Source organism: Anomaloglossus baeobatrachus, chromosome 5, assembly GCF_048569485.1.
Source record: "Anomaloglossus baeobatrachus isolate aAnoBae1 chromosome 5, aAnoBae1.hap1, whole genome shotgun sequence".
Taxonomy (NCBI): domain Eukaryota; kingdom Metazoa; phylum Chordata; class Amphibia; order Anura; family Aromobatidae; genus Anomaloglossus; species Anomaloglossus baeobatrachus.
Genome location: NC_134357.1, coordinates 81,048,363 through 81,075,544, shown reverse-complemented (window position 1 = coordinate 81,075,544; position 27,182 = coordinate 81,048,363). Strand labels below are relative to the sequence as shown.

At 45.1% G+C, this 27,182-nt stretch overlaps 1 protein-coding gene across 4 annotated transcripts in view; it reads right to left on the bottom strand.

The window, feature by feature from the left end:
• Positions 1-27,182, bottom strand: part of ATE1 (arginyltransferase 1) — a 188,355-nt gene that overhangs the window by 34,403 nt on the left and 126,770 nt on the right. For all 4 annotated transcript variants that reach the window (XM_075348636.1, XM_075348637.1, XM_075348638.1 and 1 more), the window contains exons 8-9: positions 18,519-18,551; positions 7,221-7,402 (exon numbers count right to left, since the gene is read on the bottom strand). In XM_075348636.1, the coding sequence (XP_075204751.1) occupies positions 7,221-7,402; positions 18,519-18,551 (215 nt within the window). The remainder of the gene's footprint in view (positions 1-7,220; positions 7,403-18,518; positions 18,552-27,182) is intronic.

The following is a 27,182-nucleotide window of genomic DNA, read 5'->3' as shown; positions in this document are numbered from 1 at the left end:
GCGCAGGAGCCGGAAGTCTCAGTATTGTGATTTTATAGTTCTACGCGTTTTGGAGTATTGCTCCTTCAGGACAAAAATCACTGATGTAAATGTGTCCTGAAGGAGCATCAGTGATTTTTGTCCTAAAAAGGCGCAAGACTCCGAAACCCGTAGAATAATAAAATCATGAAACTGATCGCTCCAGGATCCTTCTTTACTATACATGGCAGCGCAGATTTAACCCCTTCATCTCTTGCTTTATCCATTAAGAAGACAACAAAGCAACTGGACTGGTTTCCTCCCACCAGCAGATTACAAATCTAATATATAAAGCTGAGAGTGTGTGTGTGTGTGTGTGTGTGTGTGTGTGTGTGTGTGTGTGTGTGTGTGTGTCCGCTAAATGAATCCGCACCGTTGCATGTACAATCACAAAATTTTTCAGACACCCCATGTGACTCAGGGAACGTCATAGACTATGTTTTGACAAGAAAATGTAACCCTGTGCTTTACAAAAAACATGCCTCCATTAAAGTGAATGGAGCTGTGAGCTACAGGCTATTAATAGGAGCTATGATTGGTTGCTATAGAAACAAAGGACATTCATAGTATAAGAAGCTTATGTCTGAGGTAATATGATGTCGGTAGAGAGACAGACACAGATTGAGAGGACAGACAGACATGCAGACCGGCACAGACAGAGAAAGAGGCGCACAGGGAAAGAGACAGACAGATAGGGAAAAAAAAAGCCGGGGAGAGAGACAGACAGAGAGGGAGAGAGACTGACACAGAGATAGAGCGAGAGAGAGAAAGAGAGAGACAGACACCGAAATAGACACAGACAGAGATAGAGACAGACACACAAATATAGAGACTGATACAGAGACAGACAGAGAGATAGACACAGAGACAGACAAGGAAAGACAGACAGAGACAGACAGAGACTGGAAGAGATACAGAGAGACAGTTACCATCCCAGGCAACGCCCGGGTACTACAGCTAGTTAGAGATGATGCCGATTCTGAAACGTTTTTTGAAAGAACAGTTACCTCTCCATTTAAAAAGGTCCCATCCCACTGGTCACTTTAAAAAAAAGGGGGTGGAGCACCCCATCACATTTCTGGTTTGTGTCATTCCTCTGTTATCACTTATGTAAGTATGAATTAATGAACATCTTAATGGGGTTACTATACTCTCCTAAAGATGGTCTTAGTCTAACATTGATTTGATATTGTCAATCAGTAAGGATACACAAGACAAGAGGAATAACAACACCCAGTGGTTAATTTATTCATACATTTCTAGGTGGGATAGTACAAAAAATACTATAGTACATTATTTTATATCGGAAATGCAGGTCCTCTATGAGGTCATCATGGAGGATGGAAGAGGACCAGCGACTCCTGTGATGCTCTAGTGTCCTCCATGCTTATGAGAGTTAAAGGGAAGGTATCGTCAAAAAAAAATAATACTAACTGAAAAAAATGTAAAGTAATAATGTTTAAATGTTTTGTTTAAATATTTTTTTTTTTAATTGTGCAAAAAAAAAATTAAAAAGTTTGATATTTTCCACTGTTAAACACTAGGGGGAGCAGCTTCTGAAATCCTACTGAATAAAAAGCTCACATTACAGCCTGCCGTTAAGTGGGCGGAGTCTGCTCTCCTGTGTGTGATGTCGCCTCCCCCCTCCTAATCTGAGTGTTTACAACAGATAACAGAGAATGACATGTAGGGACACAATGCACAGCCATTTTCATGGTGACCAGAAATGCCTAAAGGCCCCGTCACACTAAGCAACATCGCTAGCAACATCGCTGGTAACGAACAACTTTTGTGACGTTGCTAGCGATGTTGCTGTGTGTGACATCCAGCAACAACCTGGCCCCTGCTGTGAGGTCGTTGGTTGTTGCTGAATGTCCTGGGCCATTTTTTAGTTGTTGCTGTCCTGCTGTGAAGCACAGATCGCTGTGTGTGACAGCGAGACAGCAACAACTAATGTGCAGTGAGCAGGGAGCCAGCTTCTGCGGAGGCTGGTAACTAATGTAAACATCGGGTAACCAAGAAGCCCTGTCCTTGGTTACCCGATATTTACCTTTGATACCAGCCTCCTCCCTCTCACTGCCTGTGCTGCCGGCTCCTGCTCTGTGCACAGATAGCTGCAGCACACATCAGGCAATTAACCCGATGTGTGCTGTAACTAGGAGAGCAAGGAGCCAGCGCTCAGTGTGCGCTGCTCCCTGCTCTGTGCACATTTAGCTGCAGCATACATCGGGTTAATTAACCTGATGTGTGCTGTAACTAGGAGACTGGGGGCTGGTCACTGGTTGCTGGTGAGCTCACCAGCAACTCGTGTAGCCACGCTCCAGCGATCCCTGCCAGGTCAGGTTGCTGGTGGGATCGCTGGAGCGTCGCAGTGTGACAGCTCACCAGCAACCTCCTAGCAACTTACCAGCGATCCCTATCGTTGTTGGGATCGCTGGTAAGTTGCTTAGTGTGACTGGACCTTTAGGCTAGGTTCACACACTGCGTTTTTTTGACGCTGCGTTTTTGTGCATAGTTTGCGGCAAAAAACGCACAAAAACGCACCCGCGTCAAAAAAACGCGTCAAAAACGCACGCGTTTTGCCGCGATTTGGTGCGGTTTTTTTGCTGCATTTTGCTGCGTTTTTGCTCACTTCGTCTTTATGCGTTTTTTATCAGTGAACAAAAAAAAAAAGGTCTGATGTCATTTCCTTCTTCAATGTGTTCTTCATTTTCCACTAGTGTATGCAGAAGAGCAGACAGCTGCAGAACTACAAGGCTCAGCATGCTCCATCCAATAGTGTATGCAGGAGAGCAGACAGCAGCTGCAGAACTACAAGGCTCAGCATGCTCCATCCAGGACTGTATGCTTGAGGGAGAGTCAGGGGGAGCAGACCTACAAGGCTCAGTATCCTCCATCCAATAGTGTATGCAGGAGAGCAGACAGCAGCTGTCGAACTACAAGGCTCAGCATCCTCCATCCAATAGTGTATGCAGGAGAGCAGACAGCAGCTGTCGAACTACAAGGCTCAGCATCTTCCTTCCACGACTGTATGCAGGATTTCTTTGCCCCCCCCAAACAAAAAAAATGGATGTGGGCTTCGCCATATTTTTGTATGCTAGCCGGGTACAGCAGGCAGGTACGGGCTGCCCCCAACCCCCAGCTGCCTATTTGTACCCGGCTGGGAACCATAAATATAGGGAAGCCCTTTTTTTTTTTTTTTTTATTTCATGAATTTCATGAAATAATTTAAAAAAAAAAATGGACGTGAGCTTCGCCCAATTTTTGAGTCCAGCCGGGTACAACTAGGCAGCTGGGGATTGGAATCCACAGTGCAGGGTGCCCATGCTTTCTGGGCACCCCCACTGTGAATTGCAGTCCCGCAGCCACCCCAGAAAATGGCGCTTTCATAGAAGCGCCATCTTCTGGCGCTGTATCCAACTCTTCCAGCTGCCCTGATGCCGGTTGGCTCGCTGGGTAATAATGGGGTTAGGGCTAGCTGTATAATGGCCCTAAGCCCGAAATTCATGGTGTCACGCCAATATCAGACATTGCCACCATGAATTTCTAGTAAAGATAAAAAAAAAAAAACACAACACACAGAAAAATATTTTTATTAGAAATAAAACACAACACAATTAGTGACTCCATCTTTATTGAAATAAAGAACCCCCCTCCGCAGTAATCCTGGGTCAAGGGTCCCGCGCCGTCCAATCCGGATCCAATATCATCTGATCGGTTTGCTGGAAGGCAAAGCGATCAGATGATGTGTCAGGTTCCAGGATGTGAAGCACATCACACATCAGCTGATTGTATAAACGGCTTTTATACAATCAGCTGATGCATCAGTGCAAAAAAAAATACTCACTTATGTGCTGATTACCGGCAGCTCCTGCAGCGATGGGGCGGGAGTCTGATCCTGTCCGATCGCTGCAGCAGCTGCCGGTAATCAGGGATGAAGTCTCCTGACGCATCTGCTGATAGGTTAAACCGGCCGGGCGCCCGCGTCACCGCGATACTTACGATCAGCTGATGCGTCAGGTGACTGCATCAGGTGATCCATCGCTAGGTCCTGCATCCTGCAGGCATACGTACCCGGGGAGACTGCACACACCCGGAGCGGCGGTACCGGTAGGAGGATATGGGAGCGGGCATGGCACCGGGAGACTGCAGACAGGTGAGTATAACTTTTTTTTTTTTTTTCTACTGTTCACTTTTGTTTTCGCAGCCGCTTCCACCTCCCGCCCAGACATGGCGCCGCACGGCAGCATACATGCACAGGACGGGAGGTGGAAGCGGCGGTGACGGTACCGGGAGGATTCACGCTTCTGTGTTTACTGACAGAAGGAATCCTCTTCCTGTACACGTCACTTTACTACCCACCTCCTGCGTTTATAGCTGCGTTTTTGGTCTTAGAAACGCACTAAAACGCACCAAAACGCAGCTATTTGCGTTTCTCATTGCGTCTTTCAACATCCCATTGCACTCAATGGATGAAAAGCGCAGTGAAAAACGCGGGAATAATTGACATGCTGCGTTTTTGTGGCACCACAAAAACGCAGCTGAAAAAAAACCCTGTGTGCAGACAGCAAAAATGAAAACTTTTAGACTTTGCTGGGGAAGCAAAGTCATGCAGTTTTCTGAGCAAAAACGCACCCGAAAACTGCGCAAAAACGCCGCGAAAAACGCACTGTGTGAACTTACCCTAAAGTGTCACCAAGGACAGCAGGAGTATCACACAGGATAGGATTAGATACACAGCTCAGCAGACAGTATCACACAGGATAGGATTAGATACACGGCTCTGCAGACAGTATCACACAGGATAGGATTAGATACACAGCTCAGCAGACAGTATCACACAGGAGAGGATTAGATACACGGCTCAGCAGACAGCATCACCCAGGAGAGGATTAAATACACGGCTCAGCAGACAGTATCACACAGGACAGGATTAGATACACGGCTCAGCAGACAGTATCACAGAGGATAGGATTAGATACACGGCTCAGCAGACAGTATCACACAGGAGAGGATTAGATACACAGCTCAGCAGACAGCATCACCCAGGACACGATTAGATACACGGCTCAGCAGACAGTATCACAGAGGATAGGATTAGATACACGGCTCAGCAGACTGTATCACACAGGAGAGGATTAGATACACAGCTCAGCAGACAGCATCACCCAGGACACGATTAGATACACGGCTCAGCAGACAGTATCACAGAGGATAGGATTAGATACACAGCTCAGCAGACAGCATCACCCAGGACAGGATTAGATACACGGCTCAGCAGACTATCACACAGGAGAGGATTAGATACACAGCTCAGCACACAGTATCACACAGGAAAGGATTAGATACACGGCTCAGCAGACAGCATCACCCAGGACAGGATTAGATACACGGCTCAGCAGACAGCATCACACAGGATAGGATTAGATACACAGCTCAGCAGACAGTATCACCCAGGACAGGATTAGATACACAGCTCAGCAGACAGTATCACCCAGGACAGGATTAGATACACAGCTCAGCAGACAGTATCACACAGGATAGGATTAGATACACAGCTCAGCAGACAGTATCACACACGATAGGATTAGATACACAGCTCAGCAGACAGTATCACACAGGAGAGGATTAGCTACACGGCTCAGCAGACAGCATAACCCAGGACAGGATTAGAATCACAGCTCAGCAGACAGTATCACACAGGATAGGATTAGATACTCAGCTCAGCAGACAGTATCACACAGGAAAGGATTAGATACACAGCTCAGCAGACAGTATCACACAGGAGAGGATTAGATACACGGCTCAGCAGACAACATCACCCAGGACAGGATTAGATACACGGCTCAGCAGACAGTATCACACAGGATAGGATTAGATACACAGCTCAGCAGACAGTATCACCGGTACACACACAGGTACTCACATGCAGTGGCGCGCGCGTGCACACACACACACACACACACACACACACACACACACACACACACAATCACCCCTGATGGGGACCTTGTGCCACACACATACAATCACCCCTGATGGGGACCTTGTGCCACACACATACAATCACCCCTGATGGGGACCTTGTGCCACACACACACACACACACACACACACCTTTCACATCATTCCTCCCTGTGACCTCCGGTGGGCGCTCCAGGCAGCTGTGCTGCTTGCCATCCTCCCCTGCGTCCGGCCGACATTTCACACATCCGATCGCATACACTCTCACACACTCACGATATCGCACATAACTGGACAATCGCGCGCGCGCACACACACACACACACACACACACACACACAGCAGCAGCAGCAGCGGCGGCGGCGGGCAGAGCTGGGGGAGCTGCGGCAGCGGGCAGAGCGGGGACTTGGGAGAACAGAGGGAGGGGGGTGTCATTGGAGACTGTAACGGCGGCGGCAGTAGCTGGGGCAGAGCAGGGGCTGGGGAGAACGGAAGGATGGGATGTCATCGGAGACAGTAAGGAGGGGAGGGGAGGCGGCCCGTACTCACACATCCTGGCGGTTGACAGGGGTAAAGTGGAGCAAACCGCACACGCTGTGAGCTCCACAATAATGGCGCTGAACTCCTCCCTCTTGTGTTCTGGACAGCCCAGGGGGCGCGTCCACGTCACAGCAGACGCCCACTGTAACGTATGGCAAGGGGTTGGAGCCCGACTATCAGAGTCTATGCACAGGGGCTGCCATAAAGGAAGGAGTTACTGTCGTTACACACAAGGCAAATCCAGCATGGCAGCCCCCAGTGCCTCCAGTAAAATAAGAATTACATAAAAACTAAATAAGCTGCGATTTTCATTTTGTATTAGAAATACTTGATAACATAATCACTATTTTTAATACAAAAATAAAAAACCGCGCCACCTTCCCTTTAAGGCAGTGCTTGAAAATAATGGTGGCCGCACAAAATATTGACACTTTGGGCACAATTTTGCCAGTCCCACTTAGGGGTGTACTCACTTTTGTTACCAGCAGTTTAGACATTAATGGCTGAGTTATTTAGAGAGCACCAAAGTTACACTGTTCTATAAGCTGTACACTGACTACTGCACATTGTATCAGGGTCAGATCTTCAGTGTTGTCCCATGAAAAGATAGAAGAAAATCTGTACAAAAATGTGAGGGGTGTACTCAAATATATAAACTAAGGAGCTTTGAGAAATCTCTCCGCCCTCCGTTAACTTACCTTAAGGCAGAGTATACACCAAGTGACAAGAAGGAGTAATCAGGGTCATAGTACAGATACACAGAGGAGACACAGTATGGAAGGATGTCAATGACACCCACTGCTATGATCTTGCCATCAAGCCAATACTGCTGGTGAAAGGAGCCATAACCACACGAGACGCCATCTGGCCGAGTCTCTGGCTGTGGAGAAATTATTTTAAGATTTTAGTGACATTTTTATCTAATTATTTCTGTGACATACAGTCATGGCAGAAAACGTTGGCACCATTGAAATTGTTCAGAAAATGAAGTATTTCTACAAGAAAATTATTGCGGTAATTATTGTATTGGAACAACAGACAAGAGAAAAAAAATACAAGTTGGATATAAGTTCACACAAAACCCCCAAAATGTGCCAGACAAAATTCTTGTCACCTTTCCAAACTTGTGAGTGAACAACTTTGTTTCAACTAGGTGACCCTCACTCAAACTCACCTGTACCAAATAACATGAGTGGGCAATATGAAAATCACACCTGAAACCTGATAAAAAGGGAAGAAGCTGACTTTATCTTTGCACTGTGTGCCAGTGTCTGCCACACGAAGCATGGAGAACAGAACAGACTGAGGACTTCGGATGGTTGATATATTTCAACAATTTTGGTTCTCAAGTCCATCTCCATAGTTCTTGATGTTCCTTTGTCCACAGTGCGCAAAATAATCAATAAGGTTACAACCGATGTCACTGTAGCTTATCGCCTTTCCACAGTGCGCATAATAATCAAGAAGGTTACAACCCATGATACTGTAGCTTATCGCCTTGGCTGTGGACAGCAGAGAAAAATTAATGAAAGGTTGCAATGCAGGATAGTCCATATGTTGGATAAGCAGCCCCGATAGAGTTCCAAAGAAATCCAAGCTGTCCTGAAGTCTCAGGGTGCATCAGTATCAGCGCGGACTGTCTACATTTGAATGAAATGAAACACTATGGCAGGAGACCCAGGAGGCTGTTGGGACCCCACTGCCGACAGAGACATAAAAAAGCTAGTTTGTAAAAATGTACATGAGGAAGCCAAAATCTTTCTGGGAAAGTGTCTTGTGGACAGAGGAGACCAAGATAGAGCTTTTTGGTAAAGCACATCATTCTGTTTACCGAAAACAGACCTAGGCCTACAAAGAAAGAACACAAGACCTACAGTCAAATATGGTTGTTTTGTTGCCTCTGGCAATGGGTGCCTTGACTGTATGCAAGCCATCATGAAAGCTGAAGATTACCAAAGGTTTAGGGGTCGCAATATAGTGCCCAGAGTCAGAAAGCTGGGTTTCCGCACTAGGTCATGGGTCTTCCAGCAGGACAATGACCCTAAATATAAATAAAAAAAACGCCCCCAGGAATGGATAGAAACAAAGCGGTGAAGAGTTTCTGAACTGGCAGCAATGAGTCCGGATCTAAATCCCACTGATCACCTGTAGAGAGATTTTAAAATTGCTGTTGGGAGAAGACGCCCTTCAAATAAGAAACCTGGAGCAGTCTGCAAGAGAAGAGTGGTCCGAAATTCCAGTTGAGCAGTGTAAGAAGCGGTAGATGGTTATAGGAAGCGACTGATTGGAGTTATTTATTCCAAAGGGTGTGCAACCAAGTAATATGCTGAGGGTGCCAACAATTTTGTCCAGCCAATTTTTGGAGTTTTGTGTGAAATTATGTCCAATTTGCCTTTTTCCCTCTTTTTTTGTGTTGTTCCAATACACAAAGAAAAATAAAAGTGTAATTGCAATACTTTTCTTAGAGAAACACTTTCAGACATGACTGTATTCCTTAGCAAGTAACATACAATGTAATTTCTCAGTGTCCCCAATGGAGTTCACAATCTTAATACCTCCCCTCCCCCCCGCAAAACGTGTTTCGGAAGCATGCGCCGACGGGCCCTTTGACTATAATGGAGCAGACTCTGTTAGCGTGTGCTCTGTTTTGCATATATATGTTTTCTGCAGGTGGACACATGAACATAGTCTACTACGTATGGGTGTCCGCGTACAGAAAACGTATATGTGCAAAAATGAGGGAAGACAGAGCACACGCTAACGGAGTCTGCTCAATTATAGTCAATGGCCTCATCGGCGCATGCTTCCGAAACACGTTTTGCAGGGGGGAGGGAGAGGAGGTTCGGACGGATGCCCCGACGGGACCATTGAATGTAAGTAAAAACGCAATGTGAAAGGGGCCTTATTGTTTGCTATCTAAGTTATCGACCACCCCTTTAGTTTATCAGTGGTGGCCGGTTTCCAAGGCAAGGATACAAGGCTCGTACATAGTCTGATCTTTTCTGTGTTAACATATGGATGCGGAAGAAGAAACAAACCAATTTTGGAACAAATCAAGGCAGACCTGTCACTCGAAGCAAGGATCACAAAGCTATGACTTGCCCATTTTGGACACATCATACGAAGAAAGCAATCACTGGAGAAGAAGAAGGACATCATGATCGGAAGAATGGAAGGAACAAGGCGAAGAGGAAGACCAGCAACCCGCGGAAGACCAGATTGACCTATATCAACTTGCACAAGCTCGATCTTCCTGAAGATCAATCATTCGTCAAGTCGACATGGCTAGAGATTGATCCCAAAGACCATTTAAAATTTCGGAAACTTTATAATAGGGTGACTGATCAAGTAACTAACGAGAGCACTGTTCACTGTTCAATTCCCTTGCAACAACACAATAAAAGAATTCACGATATCCATTGAAATCAATAGGCATCCATGTTCGACACAAAAATATGTTCTTCGATGCTAGCTATTGATAGCAGAAGAACCAAACTGTCCATTGCTCAGACCATATATATAGGATTTACAGCAGAATATTAAAAAAAACATCCAGACTACAAAAGCCGTGCCCTGATGTTCCACCAACTCCGTCTTTGCTGGTCACTCAATTGCTATAAATTCCTACCGAATGAATCACATGATACATGACACGGTACCCCTCCCCATGCCTTATGCCAGGATCATCCAGAGGAATGTAAACTGTCATTAAAGCATTTGGTACATTTAGAGCAGACGCAGAAAGAACAGGATGGGATTGTTTTTAATCTGTGCATCCCTCGCCCCTCTTCCCTTCTAAACTTCCAAAGCTAAAGTTGCTGGGGTCTTTAATTCTTTGCCATCCAAATGTCGCATTCGGCCTTCCAGCCTCTACTGTGATAAGCTTAGGATGAGAAATCTCCAGATTTTGTCCTATTTAGGTCTCTCTGCTATACATTTCTTTGCTGTTTCGACATTTCCAGGGGCAATCAGGAGAAATCTAAGTCCATAATAGACCGGTAGCGGAGGGGGAGCCTAGTAAGACAGCGGGACGGGAGGCTTTCTAGAAATCTACAGTTAAGACACTCTGATGTAATTTACGGCCACCGATTGTGAAACAGCATGAAACGTACTTTGCCGGGAAATGAAAGGGGCCAGCACGTGGAGGGGATTAGGAGAATTTGCCATTTTAAAACATGTATTAGGTTTCTTATGTTGCCATAGGCTCTCCTACAGCTGTGCAAAGTGACACAAAAGCCAACAGACAGCAGAAATATGGACAAGCCACCGATGTAACCTCATCAGAGCGGCTGGATTCACAAATGGGGATACTTGCTACTCTATATGAACACAGACCAAACCGAACATTTCACAGATTTGCATAAACTGTTGGATTTTATCACCGTTTTTCCTTCATATTTATGAAGGGGTCAAAAGAGTAAAGGAAAAAAAAAAATTAAAAAAATGGCTTTCTTCATATTACAGAAACAGTGCACCCCCTGATATATACACTGACGAGCAAAAGGATAAGAGTGTTTTGAACTTTTGACTTTCAGGCTCCATATCTCACCATCCACTACAGCTTTGAGTGTGAGACTACCTTCATTTTATAGACAATTGATTTGACTTGCAACTATTTAGCATAGGATTAGTTGTGCAGATTCTTGTCACATACCGTATTTTTCGGACTAGAAGACGCACCGGACCATAAGACGCACTCTGGTTTTAGAGAAGGAAAATAGGAAAATAAAATTTTCAGCAAAAAATGTGGTCATGACACACTGTTATGGGGCGAGGATCTGCTGCCGACACTATTATGGGGGTTATGTTCCCAAATTCTCTACTAAGGTACCCCATCCTGGTAAATGATCCCCCAGCCTTGTATTTGTGTGTTAAATAAAATATTATAATATATATATATATATATATATATATATATATATATATATATATATATATATATATATATATATATATATATATATATATATATATATTATAATATTTTATTTATATATATATATATATATATATATATATATATATATATATATATATATATATATATATATATATATTAAATAAAACATATATATATATATTATATATATTATATATATATATATTATATAATATATATATATATTTTTTATATATATATTATTTATATATATATATATATATATAATTATATATATACACATCCATCCCTCGTCCTGGTATAACCCCATCTTGCTATATACTGCCATCCTGGTATGTACTCCCCTACTGCTATATGCCTCATCCTGGTATATGGCCGCATCATGCTATATACCCCATCCTGGCATATGGCCGCATCCTGCTATATACCCCCATGCTGGTATGTGCTCCCATCCTGCTATGTGCTCCCATCCTGCTATATACCCTCATCCTGCTATACACGCCATCATCCTGCTATATACCCCCATCCTGCTATACGCCATCATCCTGCTCATATGCCATCATCCTGCTCATATGCCATCATCCTGCTCATATGCCATCATCCTGCTCATATGCCATCATCCTGCTCATATGCCATCATCCTGCTCATATGCCATCATCCTGCTCATATGCCATCATCCTGCTCATATGCCATCATCCTGCTGATATGCCATCATCCTGCTCATATGCCATCATCCTGCTCATATACTGTACCGCCATCCTGCTATATGCCATTATCCTGCTTATATACCCCCATCCTGCTCTTATACCCCCATCCTGCTATATGTCCTGCATCCTGTAGCACACACAGAAAAAAACCCCAAACATTTATACTCACCTTTCCTCGCTCCAAGCAGCGTCGCTCCTCCTCCGTCTGTGCCGGCAGCGCTGTGTGGAGCCGGCCACGATCCCTCCAGCATCGCGATGTGATCCTGTCTGTGCTGGCGCGGCTGTGTGGATACGTGCGCACAGCGATGACAGCGCGGCCGGCAGACAGGAGGAGATCGCGGTGCTGCAGGGGAATGGTGAGTGTACTGATTCACTGCACCCCGCGCTGATGATGATGTGTGGGGAGCAGTGAATACAGCCACACATGATCACTCCAGGCTGTAGTTGCCAGGGGTGATCACGGCCGGCTGTTTACTATGCGCGCACCCTCCGCCCATCACCCCGCCCACCTATCAGCGCCGACTTCAGCGCTGAGAGATGGGAGGGAGGATGGGGGGGCATATGTAATGAGCGGGCCCACGTGGTCACGGCAGGTGCTGCTGCAGCTTGCTCGTGCCCCCGATGACCCGCTCCACTGCAGCACCCTCATTCCCCGCAGCCCTACATTTAGACAATAAGATGCCTCCTCCATTTTCCCTCTTATAGTCCAAAAAATAGGGTAACTGCATTATTACTGTTCTGCTTCTGAAAAGAAGAAAAAAAAAAAGTTGTTACTTACTTTGTCAGATTCAAGCATGTCTCGACCAAAATCTGATTTTCCAGGGCTATTCTATGCGTTGCCAATGTTTGTGCATACTGGTCAGCTCACTTGAGTATGTATACAGCGTTTTCTTCAACTCTACCCACAAGCGTTCTATTGGGTTTTAGGTCTGGGGACTGTGGGGACAATCCAGCACCTCTACTTCATTGTCTGAGTTATTTCTTCTCCAATCTTGACGTATTTTTCTGGTCATCGTCCTGCTGGAACACTAGATTGTCCTTTTCATACCCATAATACTCGTGTGTACGAAGTAACTCGTCTTGTAGGATACTCATATATAGCTCAGCATCAAGACCTCCATCGATCCAGGTCACGTATCCAACACTTTTGGTGGAAAAACACCCCATATCATCAGGCTTACTCCACCGAACTTGACAGTTTCCTCAATTTCTCAATCTGGTAGCCTCTTTTTCCCTTGTTTCTCCCAGAACTATTGGCACCCATCAGAGCCTAGTTTACTGACTTTTGTATCATCGCACCAAATCACCCATTTTCGATCTTCTACTGTCCACTTTTTGTACTTTTTTGCAAACTCTAGCCAATGCTTCTTATGATGATATTGAAGCTGAGGCTTCTACTCCTTTTTTCAGGCCACCATTATAGATTTGTGTAATGTGCATCGCACAGTTCTTGCATGGATGTCTGATCTCACTATTATGAAGCATACGAGACACATCCACTGCAGTGTTATGCTAGAATGGACAGACCTTGTGATGCACCGATTTGTTGACTCCTGGACGGACACCTCTATTGAATGTATGTACAGACTTATTTTCATATTTTTCCAACGGTCATGGGACTCATGATGTAGTTTGGCAATTTTCTTGGCCAAGAGACCACTATTGATGAGCTGGACGATGCAGTTTCTCTTTTCTTGAGTGCTCCTCGATTCGAACCAGCGACCTTTTGTTTGGGACTCAACCTAGTAAAACGCTGAGCTATTGGGAATGTGAGAACAGTTGTAGTATACAGGAAGAAAAAGAATTTTCGAACACCAGGAGCAAAACAGTAACAATGGAATGACATGACAAGAATCTGCATAACTAATCATATGCAGTCCAGTAGACCACTGCGCAACCAGCTCTGTCCTCACCTATTGTACCATGACCCATTCCCTGTAGACTGTGAGCCCTCGCGGGCAGGGTCCTCTCTCCTCCTATACCAGTCTGTTTTGTACTGTTAATGATTGTTGTACGTATACCCTCTCTCACTTGTAAAGCGCCATGGAATAAATGGCGCTATAATAATAAATAATAATAATAATTATAATATGCTAAATAGTTTCAAGTCAAATATATGTATCAGATAGCCAAGATGATTGTCTATAAAATGAAGGTAGTCTCATGCTCAAAGCTGTAGCGGATGGTGAGATATGGAGACTGAAAGTTAAAAGTTCAAAACATTGTTATCCTTTTGCTCACCAGTGCCAAAGCCTCTGTATTTGCTTGAATTTTCAATAACCATTCACTGACAAATAGACTTCCCCTGCAACAGTTGCCGCTCTGGGCATCTTAGCCAAACAGATTCCTTTGCAGATGGATATGCTTCATGGAAACACTTCTGTAAATATCAGTCAGAAGTAAGGCGTCTACATTCATGCCCCCACAATGAGAGCAGTGTATTGGTGGAGAGAGGAGGAACCTGCAGAAGGCCGGACACAAAATGACTACTGGACCCCTAAATTGAAATTAGCAAGCTGGGTAAAAAAAGCGCAGCCATGTGCGACAAGCCACAGCAGGTCTACAGCAGATATATCCACATGCTTTGTGGAATGGGCCTTCCTGTGGAGGCAATCGACTTGGGATTGCTGAAGCTTTATTTAACCTTGCGGATTTCCTGTTCCAGTCTAATTTTCATGATTAATGAGAACTGCATAAAGTTTGGGTTTAGGGATTAATAATAATATATTAAAGCAAACTATTAATCTTGGAGCACAAGCTCCAGCAAATCACAATTAGTGTGAAATACTAGGACCTGCGGCTCAAGAATCCAAATTTAGATCACAGGAGTATGAACGGCGGGAGTGGAAAAAGTTATGGAAACAAAATTTGTAAAAGATTTAATGAGTCCAGGCCAGTTATGCTCTGTAGATCTAGAGATAAAGAAAGCAGGATGGAGGGAGGGAACTTCAAGACATCTTACCAGGGCCACGATGTGACGGAGGGGGAACAGTCCTGCTCAGAATTGATTAAGTGCTAAAATGTTTTTCCTGTTCACACTAATGAGCAGTAACCGAAAATCTAAGCAGAGGAGAGGACTCGGAATAATCGGACATATTCCGGAACTCCGACAAAGTCAGATTAGGAGTGTAATGACAGCAAATCATTGCAGGCGCCAGGTAGTTTATACAATTTGAGTACAAGTGGTTGGCACAACTCAAGAATTTCCGCATGACATTGACATTCCCCATCCCCCCCCCCAAAAAAATGGGAGTCCTACAAAATGAAAGGCGGCATGAGAGCCCCCTATTCCAAACTCATTGGTAATCTCGTTATAGATCTGTGGGGCAAAACTGCTTTGATCGTAGAGCGTATTGGAGTCGGGACTCGGACCTCTGGGTCACTCATGAAATATTTATCGAATAAGTGACTGACAGGTGCAAGCCACAACTCCAAGACCCTCAACTAATGTCAAGAACAGGGGTTATGCAAAGCATCTAGGCAAGGAACAAGTGAGGATGTGGCAAGTTATACAGCTCTTTCCATTCATATCTATGGGGGCTTTTTTTTTGGATTATAAGACGCACTTTTTCTCCCAAAAATTTGGGAAGAAAAATGAGGGTTGTGTCTTAAAATCCGAATGTAGCTTACTGGGAGATGGAGAATGGGCGCTGAGCTGGCTGCGGTGGGGGCTGTGCTGGTGGCTACTGTGGAGCAGGGCAGTATAGTGGGTGTCCCAGATGCTCTGTCAGCCGCGCAGGCTTTAAATAATGGCGCAGGAGTCGGGCATGTGCAAATAGAGCTCTCAACTCAAGATCTCATCTGCGTACTAGCTGCCTCCGGCCCATTGATCTCCCAGCAGCAGACTTAAGGAAAATGGCACCTGGAGGTGGCACGTGCGCAGATGAGATCTCGGCTTCTCATTGAGTTAACAGCTCAAACTGCACACGCGCAGACTCCGGGCGCCATTTCTTAGAAGCCCTCAACGCCGACAGAGCATCTGGGACACACTCCACACTGCCCTGCTCGTCACAGCCAGCACAGCCCCCATCCCAGCAGCATCACCCCACTCTACCAATGCCTTGCCGCCAGTGACCCCGCTCCACCACCACTACAGCCCCCCTCCGGTAAGACACCACCGGAGAATATGACGGACCCCTGCCCCCTATTTTTTTTACATCTTTTTTATCTTTAAACCTAGGGTGTGGATTATAGTTCGGTGCGTCTTATAAAACGATACGGTATGTTAGCAACAAGTATCAGAGGTGGGACGGTAGGACCCCTATGTATCAGATTTTCATGACATATCCTGTGGATGACAACAGTTTATTATGTAAAAAATAATGGGGGCAGCCTAGAACATTCTTTCCACAGGAATTCTTTCACTAGGTGGCCACTATATGCCACTCTCTAGTCCTTCTTGTGGTCTTTTCACCAACGCTGCTGCAGGATTCATGGTGTTTGGTAACCATTGCTAAAACTTGATATACTCAAATCTCTAAAGCCATAGGAAAAAAAGGGGGGTAATGAAAATAAATAACATAACATAGAAAATGTCTGTGATTTGTAGTACCAAGAAAGAGATAAGCTGCGCTCTACTACAAAGAGGATCGGTGCTCGGGAGAAAAAGCAGTTCCAATATATTAGAAAACCCGGCACACAATTGAAGAAAAGGAGAATAAGGTGACCATGTAATAGGGGCTCCTTCTATCTGGTCACATGCTGCAATAGGCATCCCGGATTACCCCGGTCTTTATACCGCTTCCTGATTAGCCTGGTTATCTCATGGGGTGTTTCCCCTATTACATGGTCACCTAGCATTTTGTGGTCTGTATACCGTCTCTTGATTAGCCTTGCCAAACACATGGGGTGACTCCCCTACTATATGGTCATCAAGTACAGTCCACAGGCTTCTCTTTCTTGACGTATCCCATCGTCATATTGTTGCAATCACCTTTTATTGCATCCTTTTGATGTGAGCCCCTACATAATACACATTATATCCCTAACACTGCCCGTATAAACCCTTATCCTGACTACATTTCGAACCACAGATTTTCTATAGCTTTGTGCTGTGCCCCCATCCTACATTACGTTTCACATATACTGTGTGTGCAGGACTCTTCCTTAATACTATAATATTAAACGGCATCTTATGTCCCTGGTGAAGGCTCACATATGAGCCGAAACGTTGGACCTCACCCTGCTTGTTTTGCCACACATTGACTGCATTGAATTTTTTCACGAATAAAATACCAGCATATTAAAAGCAACTTGATTGGATATTCTCCTTTTCTTCAATTGTGTGCCGGGTTTTCTAATATATGTGATTTGTAGTAGACACAGACTCTATTGGCAGCAATGGTACCTCCACTGGGGGCCAAGTTCAGGTTTTCCGGGTCAAGAACTTTAGGGTATGTGTACACGTTGCAGATTTGGTGCAGAAACTTTCTGCATCACCTGGCAGAAAAATGCACCAAAAGAAACACGTGCGGTTTTGGTGTATTTATTATCCATGCTTTTTTTTTTGTGATGTCATTGGCTGGAAAGGCTAAAATATGCAAGAAAAAAGGCCCCAACAATCGACATGATGCAGATTTTTTTTCTGCACCAAAATCAGCATGAAATCTGTAAGGAAAAAAAAGGAACGTGTGCACAGCACTTCAGAAATCTCAGACTTTGATAACTTTAGGATAGGCATGGAGATTTCTCAAAAAAAAAACCCCCCAAAAAACGCATCAAAAATGCACTGTGTGCACAAAGCCTTAAGAAGGTTGTCCACTACAACGCATAGTGGCTACATCAATTGAAAGCAGGGAAAGAAGGCTTTATCTATATGCCTTCTCTTTCCAATTCTGCCTATGAGCGGCGCTATCGCTTGTCCACTCAGTCCATCACGTGACCCGGGCTACAGTGACCTTTGATGTCCGGTGATGTCACGTCAAGTTCCAGAACTGGAAGTTGACCTGACATCACCGAGGCGGGACCCAGTCTCCGTGAATGCCTGAGCTGGGGGGGGGGGGGGGAAGGAGTTTCATCGTACTTGTGGCGCTCTTCTAAGCGGTGAAGGTGAGAGCACGAGATGAACGGCTGGGACGTCATTAGTAGAACTTGAAAAACTTTTAATAAATTCTTAATGGAATTAAAAGTCTCAGACAATTTGCAGTGAATGTGACTCTCAATTTGGGTAATTAAAAAAAAGAAAAAAAAAAAAAAGGGGGTATCTTCACACAGGATGGTAAAGAACGTGAGTGATATAATGTGAATTGCTGCAAAACCATGGAAATCAGCAACAAAGGTGCAGCCTCTCCCACAAACACCCTCATCATATACCCACTGCATTATGCACAAGTATGACAATGAAATCCACACACAGGACAATCTCCTGTAAGAAATGATAAAATCCTTACCTCCAGTGGAGAATCACAGAGGAACCTTGTGAACTGTCCGAGAAACGATCATGGAAATAATCAGATAATGGGAAAGAAAAAAAAATAGTTATAAACAAATACAAAGTATATTGCATTACTACAGCTTATGTATTACATGGTGCTGTAACTGATGGGGGCATCTGTAGTGTTACACTGTATGTAGTTTGACTGAACCTATAACTTATTGAGCCCCAATATGTCTGCCTAAACCCCACAAGAGACCCCAGACTGAGCCATCATATGGTGTGTGGAGTCCTGCACCCAACAGACAAGCTGTAGATGAGGCTTATGTAAAATAAAGGATATGGTCTCCTACATCTTCCTGCCCTTTACAATCTCTATAGAGAGCCTGGTGTGGGCGGGGGCAGCTCTCTCAGCTCTGCTACATGACTAAATCTAAAAATTCTGATAGATTACTGGCTGCAGCCGTTCTGGCACTAAGTGATACATCATTGGATTCAGAATCTCCTTGCCTACATTATGCTGTTCTCAGATAAGGTAGCAAACGCCTGCTGACAGATTCCCTTTAATGAGGACCTGTCATCTCTCCTGATCTGTTTTAGTAAATATTTGTATCCCGAATTAAATTAAAATGCATTTTTCCCTCCATTATTCCTCCTGGAAACAAACAGACGTATTCCTACAGTTTTGCTTGGGTGGCCATCAACTTTTGAAAATAGTAAGGCTAAAGAATAGCACTCATCCTCACTTATGGGAGAGCAAAGCTGCATACGAACCGGGCACCCTGCTTTCCAGTACACAGTGGGCTCTTCATCATGTGGACCAGCATCAAAACCACTAACTGGACTGTGAGCCCTCCGATGCTGCGAACAGAGGTAACTTTGCCTGTACAGCATTGATGTGGCACTGAAAATGGCTAACCGGGCACTCCATCGACCCAGCAAAAAGCAGATTACAATCTTTCCTTTAGAGCCTGTAAGTGTTAACCACTGCATATTTTTGGCCACCTCTGGAAGTCTTCAGCAGTGGCTGGTAACCTAAGCAAAGAGCAGGAAATAATCTCCACCTTTCTTGACAATGTTTTCTATAACAAGTAAATTGCCAAGATGCCTGGTTTTACAGCCCAATTACCATTTTACCCATTAAAAAGGCTTCTCCACTACAGGCCAACCCCAGTTTAATCAATTCAGGGCCCCAATTTATGTCATACTGGGTTCTGAATTGATTAAAGGGAATCTGGCACCAGATTTGGCGACTAGAAGCTGCAACCACCACCAGTGAGCTCTTATGTACAGCATTCCAGAATACTGTATATAACAGCCTACACCGGGTTGTATAAAGTAAAAAATACCTTTTGGTATACTCCCCTAGAGGGCAGGGCGGACCGATGGGTGTCGCTGCTCTCCGGTCTGGCACCTCCGTATTGCTGTGATTTCTGTTCTCCTTCTACCCATCCCAGTGTGGATGATGCGTCTACATATACAGTAACAGAGATAAAGGGATCATTAGAAAAAGTATTTCTAAGGCTATGTGCGCACGTTGCGTAAATACATGCAGTTACGCTGCGCTTTGTAGCGCAGCGTAACTGCATGCGTCCTGCGTCCCCTGCACAATCTATGGAGATTGTGGAGGGGCCGTGCGCACGTGGCGTCTTAGAGCGCAGCGCTTCGGCTGCTGCCCGAAGCGCTGCGTTCAAGAAGTGACATGTCACTTCTTCCGTGCGCTTTGCCGGCAGCTCCTGCTCTGTCTATGGCAGGAGCTGCAGGCAGAGCGCATGGAATCGGATTTTTTTTTTTTCTACGGACATTTTCTGCAGCGATTTGAAGCGCACATGTGCTCTTCAGATCGCTGCAGAAATTTCTGCAGGGCTAGTACGCAACGTGCACACATAGCCTAAAGATCTTTTATCGTATGCTAATGAGAGCGGGGACTAGTCCCAAGGGCGTTGCTTCCCTTGCTAGTCTCCTCCATTAGCTCCATGCTAGTAGGTCCCTGTGGGTGTGCTATCATGCTAATGAATGTGCAGCGTCAGAGGATGATCTCACTCACCTGTCCGCTGCCATCGCCACTCGATGCTGGATTTCAGCTCAGTGCGCATCACTCCGGAGTTTGGGATCATGCGCACTATTCCAGTTTGAAGCCGTGACACGTACACCCAGCTGCACAGTGCGCATGACAAACTCCGGTGTCATACGCACTGAGCCGAAATCCAGCATCGGGTGGCGATGGCAGTAAAGAGGTGAGTGAGATCATCCTGTGACGCTGCACATTCATTAGAATGTTAGCACACCCACAGGGGCGTACGGACGTGCTAATGGGGCCGACTAGCAAGGGAAGCAACACCCTTGGGACTAGTCCCCTCGCTCATTAGCATATTATAAAAAAAATTAGAAATACTATTTCTAAAGATCTCTTTATCTATGCTAGTGTATACAGGGACGGTTAGGCATGGATTAGCAATATACACCCAGAACTGCTTGTGGTTCTGGGTGCATATTGGACCTGACAGGTTCCCTTTAAAGACTGCCCATGCATGCACACTACAGTACTTTGATCTGCCCTAAGCAGGCCAGATCAAAGTGTGGCAGCGCAGGACCTCAATGCTGGCCAGTGTGGATGGCTTAAAATGAGTGATACACACGGGCCTCAGAAGAAGGAGGACAGATATCACCGCATAGAGGAGACGCCAGACCGAAGAGCAGCGACACCCATCGGACCGGCCCTTAGGTGAGCATTATAAAAGTTATTTTTACATTGTACACAGCGGCCTGGGCTCTTATATACAGTATTCTGGAGTGCTGTATATTAGAGCTCAGTGATGGTGGCCGCAGCTTATAGTCGCCAAATCTGGTGACTACTGCCCAGCAGCGGATGAAAGTAACCATATTAAATGTTCACTTGTCGTTTATTCGTAAGTTTCCAGGAGGAGTAGCAGAGGAATAGGTCAATACTGATGCATTATTTTCTGGGGAACAAAAGTACTTATTAAAATGGACGTCAGGAAAGTTGGCAGGTCCTCTTTAAGAAGATGACAACCATTAAAAAAGAAAAAAAAAAGAAGAAAAAAAAATATCGGAAGCCACACGAGAGAAATTAAAAAAGGGCAAAAAAAATAAAACCTCGGCCATTGTTAACCTTTCATCGGAAAGTCTAAACAGGAAATGTACAGTATTTGTCTGTTTTGATAGAAACTTAAAAAAAAAAAAAAAAGCGCCTTTGTGCCAGGTTTTATCTAATTAGCAATTAGTGCTGTAAGTTTTCTCGCTTCTCAGACGGCGAGCGCGGCCTCTCGAGCTGATTGAGAACAGGAATGTACTTGCAAGGAACCAAAAAAAGAGATTAGTCATGTTCCGATAGAGAAGGTTCCTATATATGGTAAGCCAATGGTTTACTCCAAGTGTCACTTCTCTTAATGTGGTTCTGCTTTGCGTCCGTGGATGTTTATTTCTGGACAGTTCAGATGTAAATTTACCACTAGCGGAGCTGGATTTTTTTTATGTAAACACTAAATGGAGAATTTATGCTCCTGGACGTTCACTTAGAAGGTGAGGCAGACCCTTTTTCTGTCCTCACGTCCCGCCGTAGCAGCCCACAGGGTTAGGACGGATACATGCATTTTCCATCTCGGCTGTTTCCCCCATTGCTGACGTGCACGGCTCCTGGTGTCAGTGTGCAGATGTCCCAGTTTCCATGTGTCACCCCCATGTTACCGCACTGAATAGTTCTACATTTTAAGGTCACTCACAGGGTTGCAGACTTATACAGCACCAGCCAGGGGCTCGAAGACACACAAGACCTGCAGATTTCAGGCACGGAGGACCCTGCTCATTTATGGATCCAATTTAGAGCTAATTATTATTAAGAATTGCAGCATGTGGTAAGTAAAATAAAGTAAGCCACAATAAAAGGCAAATCGCTGTGATCGGGCAGCCATATTCCACCACATGCTGGATGAAGGAAATTAACGCACAGATGTAGGACGAGGAAGACATTTCAAAGAGCTAAAAGTTCCTCTGCAAAAAATGTGATGGTGCAGTTGTCGGACGAGCGAGATGATGGCAGCACCAGCAGGAGATAAAGGAACGAGGAGCTGATAGGGGGTAACCAAGGAGCCGATAGCGGGCAAACCAAGGAGCCGATAGCGGGCAAACCAAGGAGCAGATAGCGGCGAACCAAGGAGCAGATAGCGGCGAACCAAGGAGCAGATAGCGGCGAACCAAGGAGCAGATAGCGGCGAACCAAGGAGCAGATAGCGGCGAACCAAGGAGCAGATAGCGGCGAACCAAGGAGCAGATAGCGGCGAACCAAGGAGCAGATAGCGGCGAACCAAGGAGCAGATAGCGGCGAACCAAGGAGCAGATAGCGGCGAACCAAGGAGCAGATAGAGGCGAACCAAGGAGCAGATAGCGGCGAACCAAGGAGCAGATAGCGGCGAACCAAGGAGCAGATAGCGGCGAACCAAGGAGCAGATAGCGGCGAACCAAGGAGCAGACAGGGCAAACCAAGGAGCAGACAGGGCAAACCAAGGAGCAGACAGGGCAAACCAAGGAGCAGACAGGGCAAACCAAGGAGCAGACAGGGCGAACCAAGGAGCAGACAGGGCAAACCAAGGAGCAGACAGGGCGAACCAAGGAGCAGACAGGGCGAACCAAGGAGCAGACAGGGCGAACCAAGGAGCAGACAGGGCGAACCAAGGAGCAGACAGGGCGAACCAAGGAGCAGACAGGGCGAACCAAGGAGCAGACAGGGCGAACCAAGGAGCAGACAGGGCGAACCAAGGAGCAGACAGGGCGAACCAAGGAGCAGACAGGGCGAACCAAGGAGCAGACAGGGCGAACCAAGGAGCAGACAGGGCGAACCAAGGAGCAGACAGGGCGAACCAAGGAGCAGACAGGGCGAACCAAGGAGCAGACAGGGCGAACCAAGGAGCAGACAGGGCGAACCAAGGAGCAGACAGGGCGAACCAAGGAGCAGACAGGGCGAACCAAGGAGCAGACAGGGCGAACCAAGGAGCAGACAGGGCGAACCAAGGAGCAGACAGGGCGAACCAAGGAGCAGACAGGGCAAACCAAGGAGCAGACAGGGCAAACCAAGGAGCAGACAGGGCAAACCAAGGAGCAGACAGGGCAAACCAAGGAGCAGACAGGGCGAACCAAGGAGAAACCCTCTTCACATGTCAATAATTGGAATACTGCAGGGACAGAATGTAGTGTAAGACCTGCATCCACTCTGAAAGATCTGTGTTACTGCATAGTTAGTATAAAGTCCAGAGCATCTTATCTTTGGGGTCTTCATAGTGAGATTCATGACATTACTATTCCCAGTGTCCACCTACACAGGTTTGTCTACAAAAACACCAAATCATCTCAGTTTTCTGGTCCATTTGCTTTCTGTGGTAAAAATGTTCACTACACTAACCCATACAAGCAGTGCCCCTGTGCAACAAGGTGGACCCCCCATGTCTATTGGGCCCCTGTGCAGCTGTACAGGTCATACAAATAATATGTCCTAATATGTCCTCCCCCAGATGCAAGTCAATGAAGCTTTTCACACTCCAGTTATTTTACCTAGTGTGCCTGATACAGAATAAGACATTTTTCTTATACTGGGTCATTTTTGCAGATGAAATGTAGCCAGTGTATGGAAGTAAGATGAAGCACAGGCTTCTCCTTGACCGCTCAGTGTGATAAATCTCTGCCAATAAGTGTAGAGTGAGATAAGTGTATAGCTGAGCCAGGCAAGAAAAAAGTCACGGCCCTTCCCCGTCTTATACGTTCCCGGATCTCATTTATAGGGAACCTGCCGCTCAGAATACTCAAAGTGATTCTTCCAATATTGCCAAGTGTTCACTTGATTGATTGTAGTGACACCGAGCACAATCACAGGCTAAGGATAATGTTAATCAAGTGAACATCGGGCATGATTGGAAGACCTGCTGTGCCTGCTCAGTGCTGTGCCTGCTCAGTGCTGCGCCCCGGCCAGGTGATCGGAACGGAGCGGGTGTACCTCGATAACGTTCATTTCTCCATTTATCGCTAACTGCAATCTATGCACTGGAATGAAATGGTAATAGCAAACCCGAGCGTTGTTCTTCAAAATATCCCATAAAAATGCTTGGGTTCCCCAATGGACTTGCGTTAGTTCATTATTTGTGACGAATACCAGAATAGTACTTTGGGATTCGTTACGAATTATCCAAAGGTGAACAGATACTATTTGCCCATCTCTACTAGATTGCATTACCTTCACGTACAGTCATATGAAAACGTTTGGGCACCCCTATTAATGTTAACCTTTTTTCTTTATAACAATTTGGGTTTTTGCAACAGCTATTTCAGTTTCAAAGAAGAAAAAACATGAACTTATGAATGAGCCCTACCCATCATACAAGCTACCAATCTTCTAAACTGATTTATGACCAACGTCAACTTTCAGCTGGTCATAAATCAGCAGAGAAGATTGTTCGGCAGAAGAGAGATAAGTTATAGAAAGGATGAGCTCACCAACGGATATGACGGTGAACTCAATCTGCAGATATTTATGTGTTGTGATCCGAAGCCAAAAGGATTAGATCAGACACCCACACTTTGCACTGACGAGGGGCAATCACCCCGAAACACCGTGTCTGCAAATTGGGATTCTGATCTGGCATATATCCTAGGTCATATGAAAAGGCTTGTTAAAAGGCCGCTTTTCACTTTTAGGATTGCTACTTCCAATAGGTGACGCTAGAGTTTATCTCCTTTCCTGGAGAGACAATTTTAACAAAAGGTTAAATGAGACAAACCTGCAAAAATGTTTTCTAGCTAAAAAATTCATGAATAAGTTTAAAAAAAAAAATTAAGAATATGCTAAAGAGCTTATTATTACACTGTAATGTGAATTGCACTTTATAGCAGCCCCGATATCCGGCTAACCAACATTCTATAAACTTTTAATCTTACCGGAATCCCATTTAAACCTTAGATGATAAATTAGAGAAACAACAACCTTCTGTGAACACTTCCAGAATAATTTCTAAAAGTTCAATGTATAAAACTGTAGTATAAGGAATTCCAAGGCTCCGATACTTTTAAGAGACTATGACAAAGAAAGCTGGAGAGTTAAGCGCTATATGCTTTGACAGTTATATTAATAGTCTGCCCCGCAGGTGAACTTTCTACAAATGACTGGCCTTTTTCCAGTAATACATAAGGCTTTTATAAAGTCTCCCGAGACGCAAGGAAGCCTGTAGCAGGCTGAACAATAAGCCAGACAGTTTGGGTACAAGAGTCCTGGTTCTTACCAGCCTGGTACAGGCTGCCCTCTTTATAGCGCTGGCACGGTACATACACTGCTTGCCCATGTACACTTCCAGAATAGACAACTTTAATCCCGCAGCTGCAGTCCCCAAAGCAGGAGGGCAAGGCGTATCCCGCTGCCCAACATTTTCCAAGTCTGCTCAAAAAAAAAAGCAGAGGGTACAAGCTTTTTCACACCGGTGCAGGGGACCGGTGTGCTGTCATGTCTGTAAATCTCTCAGCAGCTGCACGAGGTTGATGGCGGCAGATGCCCCGAGAGGTCTGGACAACCTTACTCACGGCTACTAGCGCAAAGCAAAACAAGAACATCACCGCCAAATCCTCTGCACAGCGGGATGATTTACAGAAATTACTGGCGTACACACCGCCATAATACGGATCAGCATCTAGTTGCAGTATATATCACAGGTGGCACTGAAATATCACTTATTACAACTGTATCACTACTTTATAGGGAAGGCGTCATTAAAAAAAAATGATCTGTTTAAATCAAATATTTAAATAAAATTTTAAAATTGTTATTTTTTTAAAATTTTCCATATCTTTAAAATCATGCAATTTGCACACTGATTTCTAATACTGTTAAAAACACTGGATTCCCAATCATCTTGCAGTGTAAACAGGCTGTTGATTACCCGATGAACGAGCAAAAAACGCTTATCCATAGGTTAAAATGACCTTTTGTGAAGCACAAAAGCTGATCTTTCTCCGTGGTACATCGTACGGCGGAAACAGAACTCAAAGACTGCTGATAACTATGGCGGCCCTTGCTCACTGGGAGATCGTTCAGTGCGAATCTTCAACTTTGGTCTGCCTGTGTAAACAGGCATTTAAAAGACCGCTGGTAAAAAAATTTACCGATTGTCAGTCATATCGTGCCATTGGTCTGTCTGTGTAAGTGGACCTTTATACTTAATATTCACACTTTGTGGTCTTTACACAAGACTTTTCAGCAGCATCAATATCATCACAGTCAGCTTTAAAATGAATGATAACATCTGCATATACTGTTCAGAAGAATCCAAGTAAAGGAAGAAAGGTAGCATCTCACCATTAAGTTTTTCAGCTTTATTCAAAGCATGTGGATTACAGCATGTGGGGGAGAGGAGAGTGCGGGAGCGGCAGGCGGACGACGGCCGTTTTGTGCTGTAACAAGCGTTTTGACTAGTCCGCTTGCCGCTCCCGCACTCTCCTCTCCCCCACATGCTGTAATCCACCTGCTTTGAATAAAGCTGAAAAACCTCATGGTGAGATGCCGCCTTTCTTCCTTTACTTGGATTCTTCTGAACAGTGACTATGCTGCAGGCTGAGCACCACCTGAAGTTGCTAATCAAATCCATTGACTGCTATATACCAGGTCTGTAAGTACGGCTCCACTTCA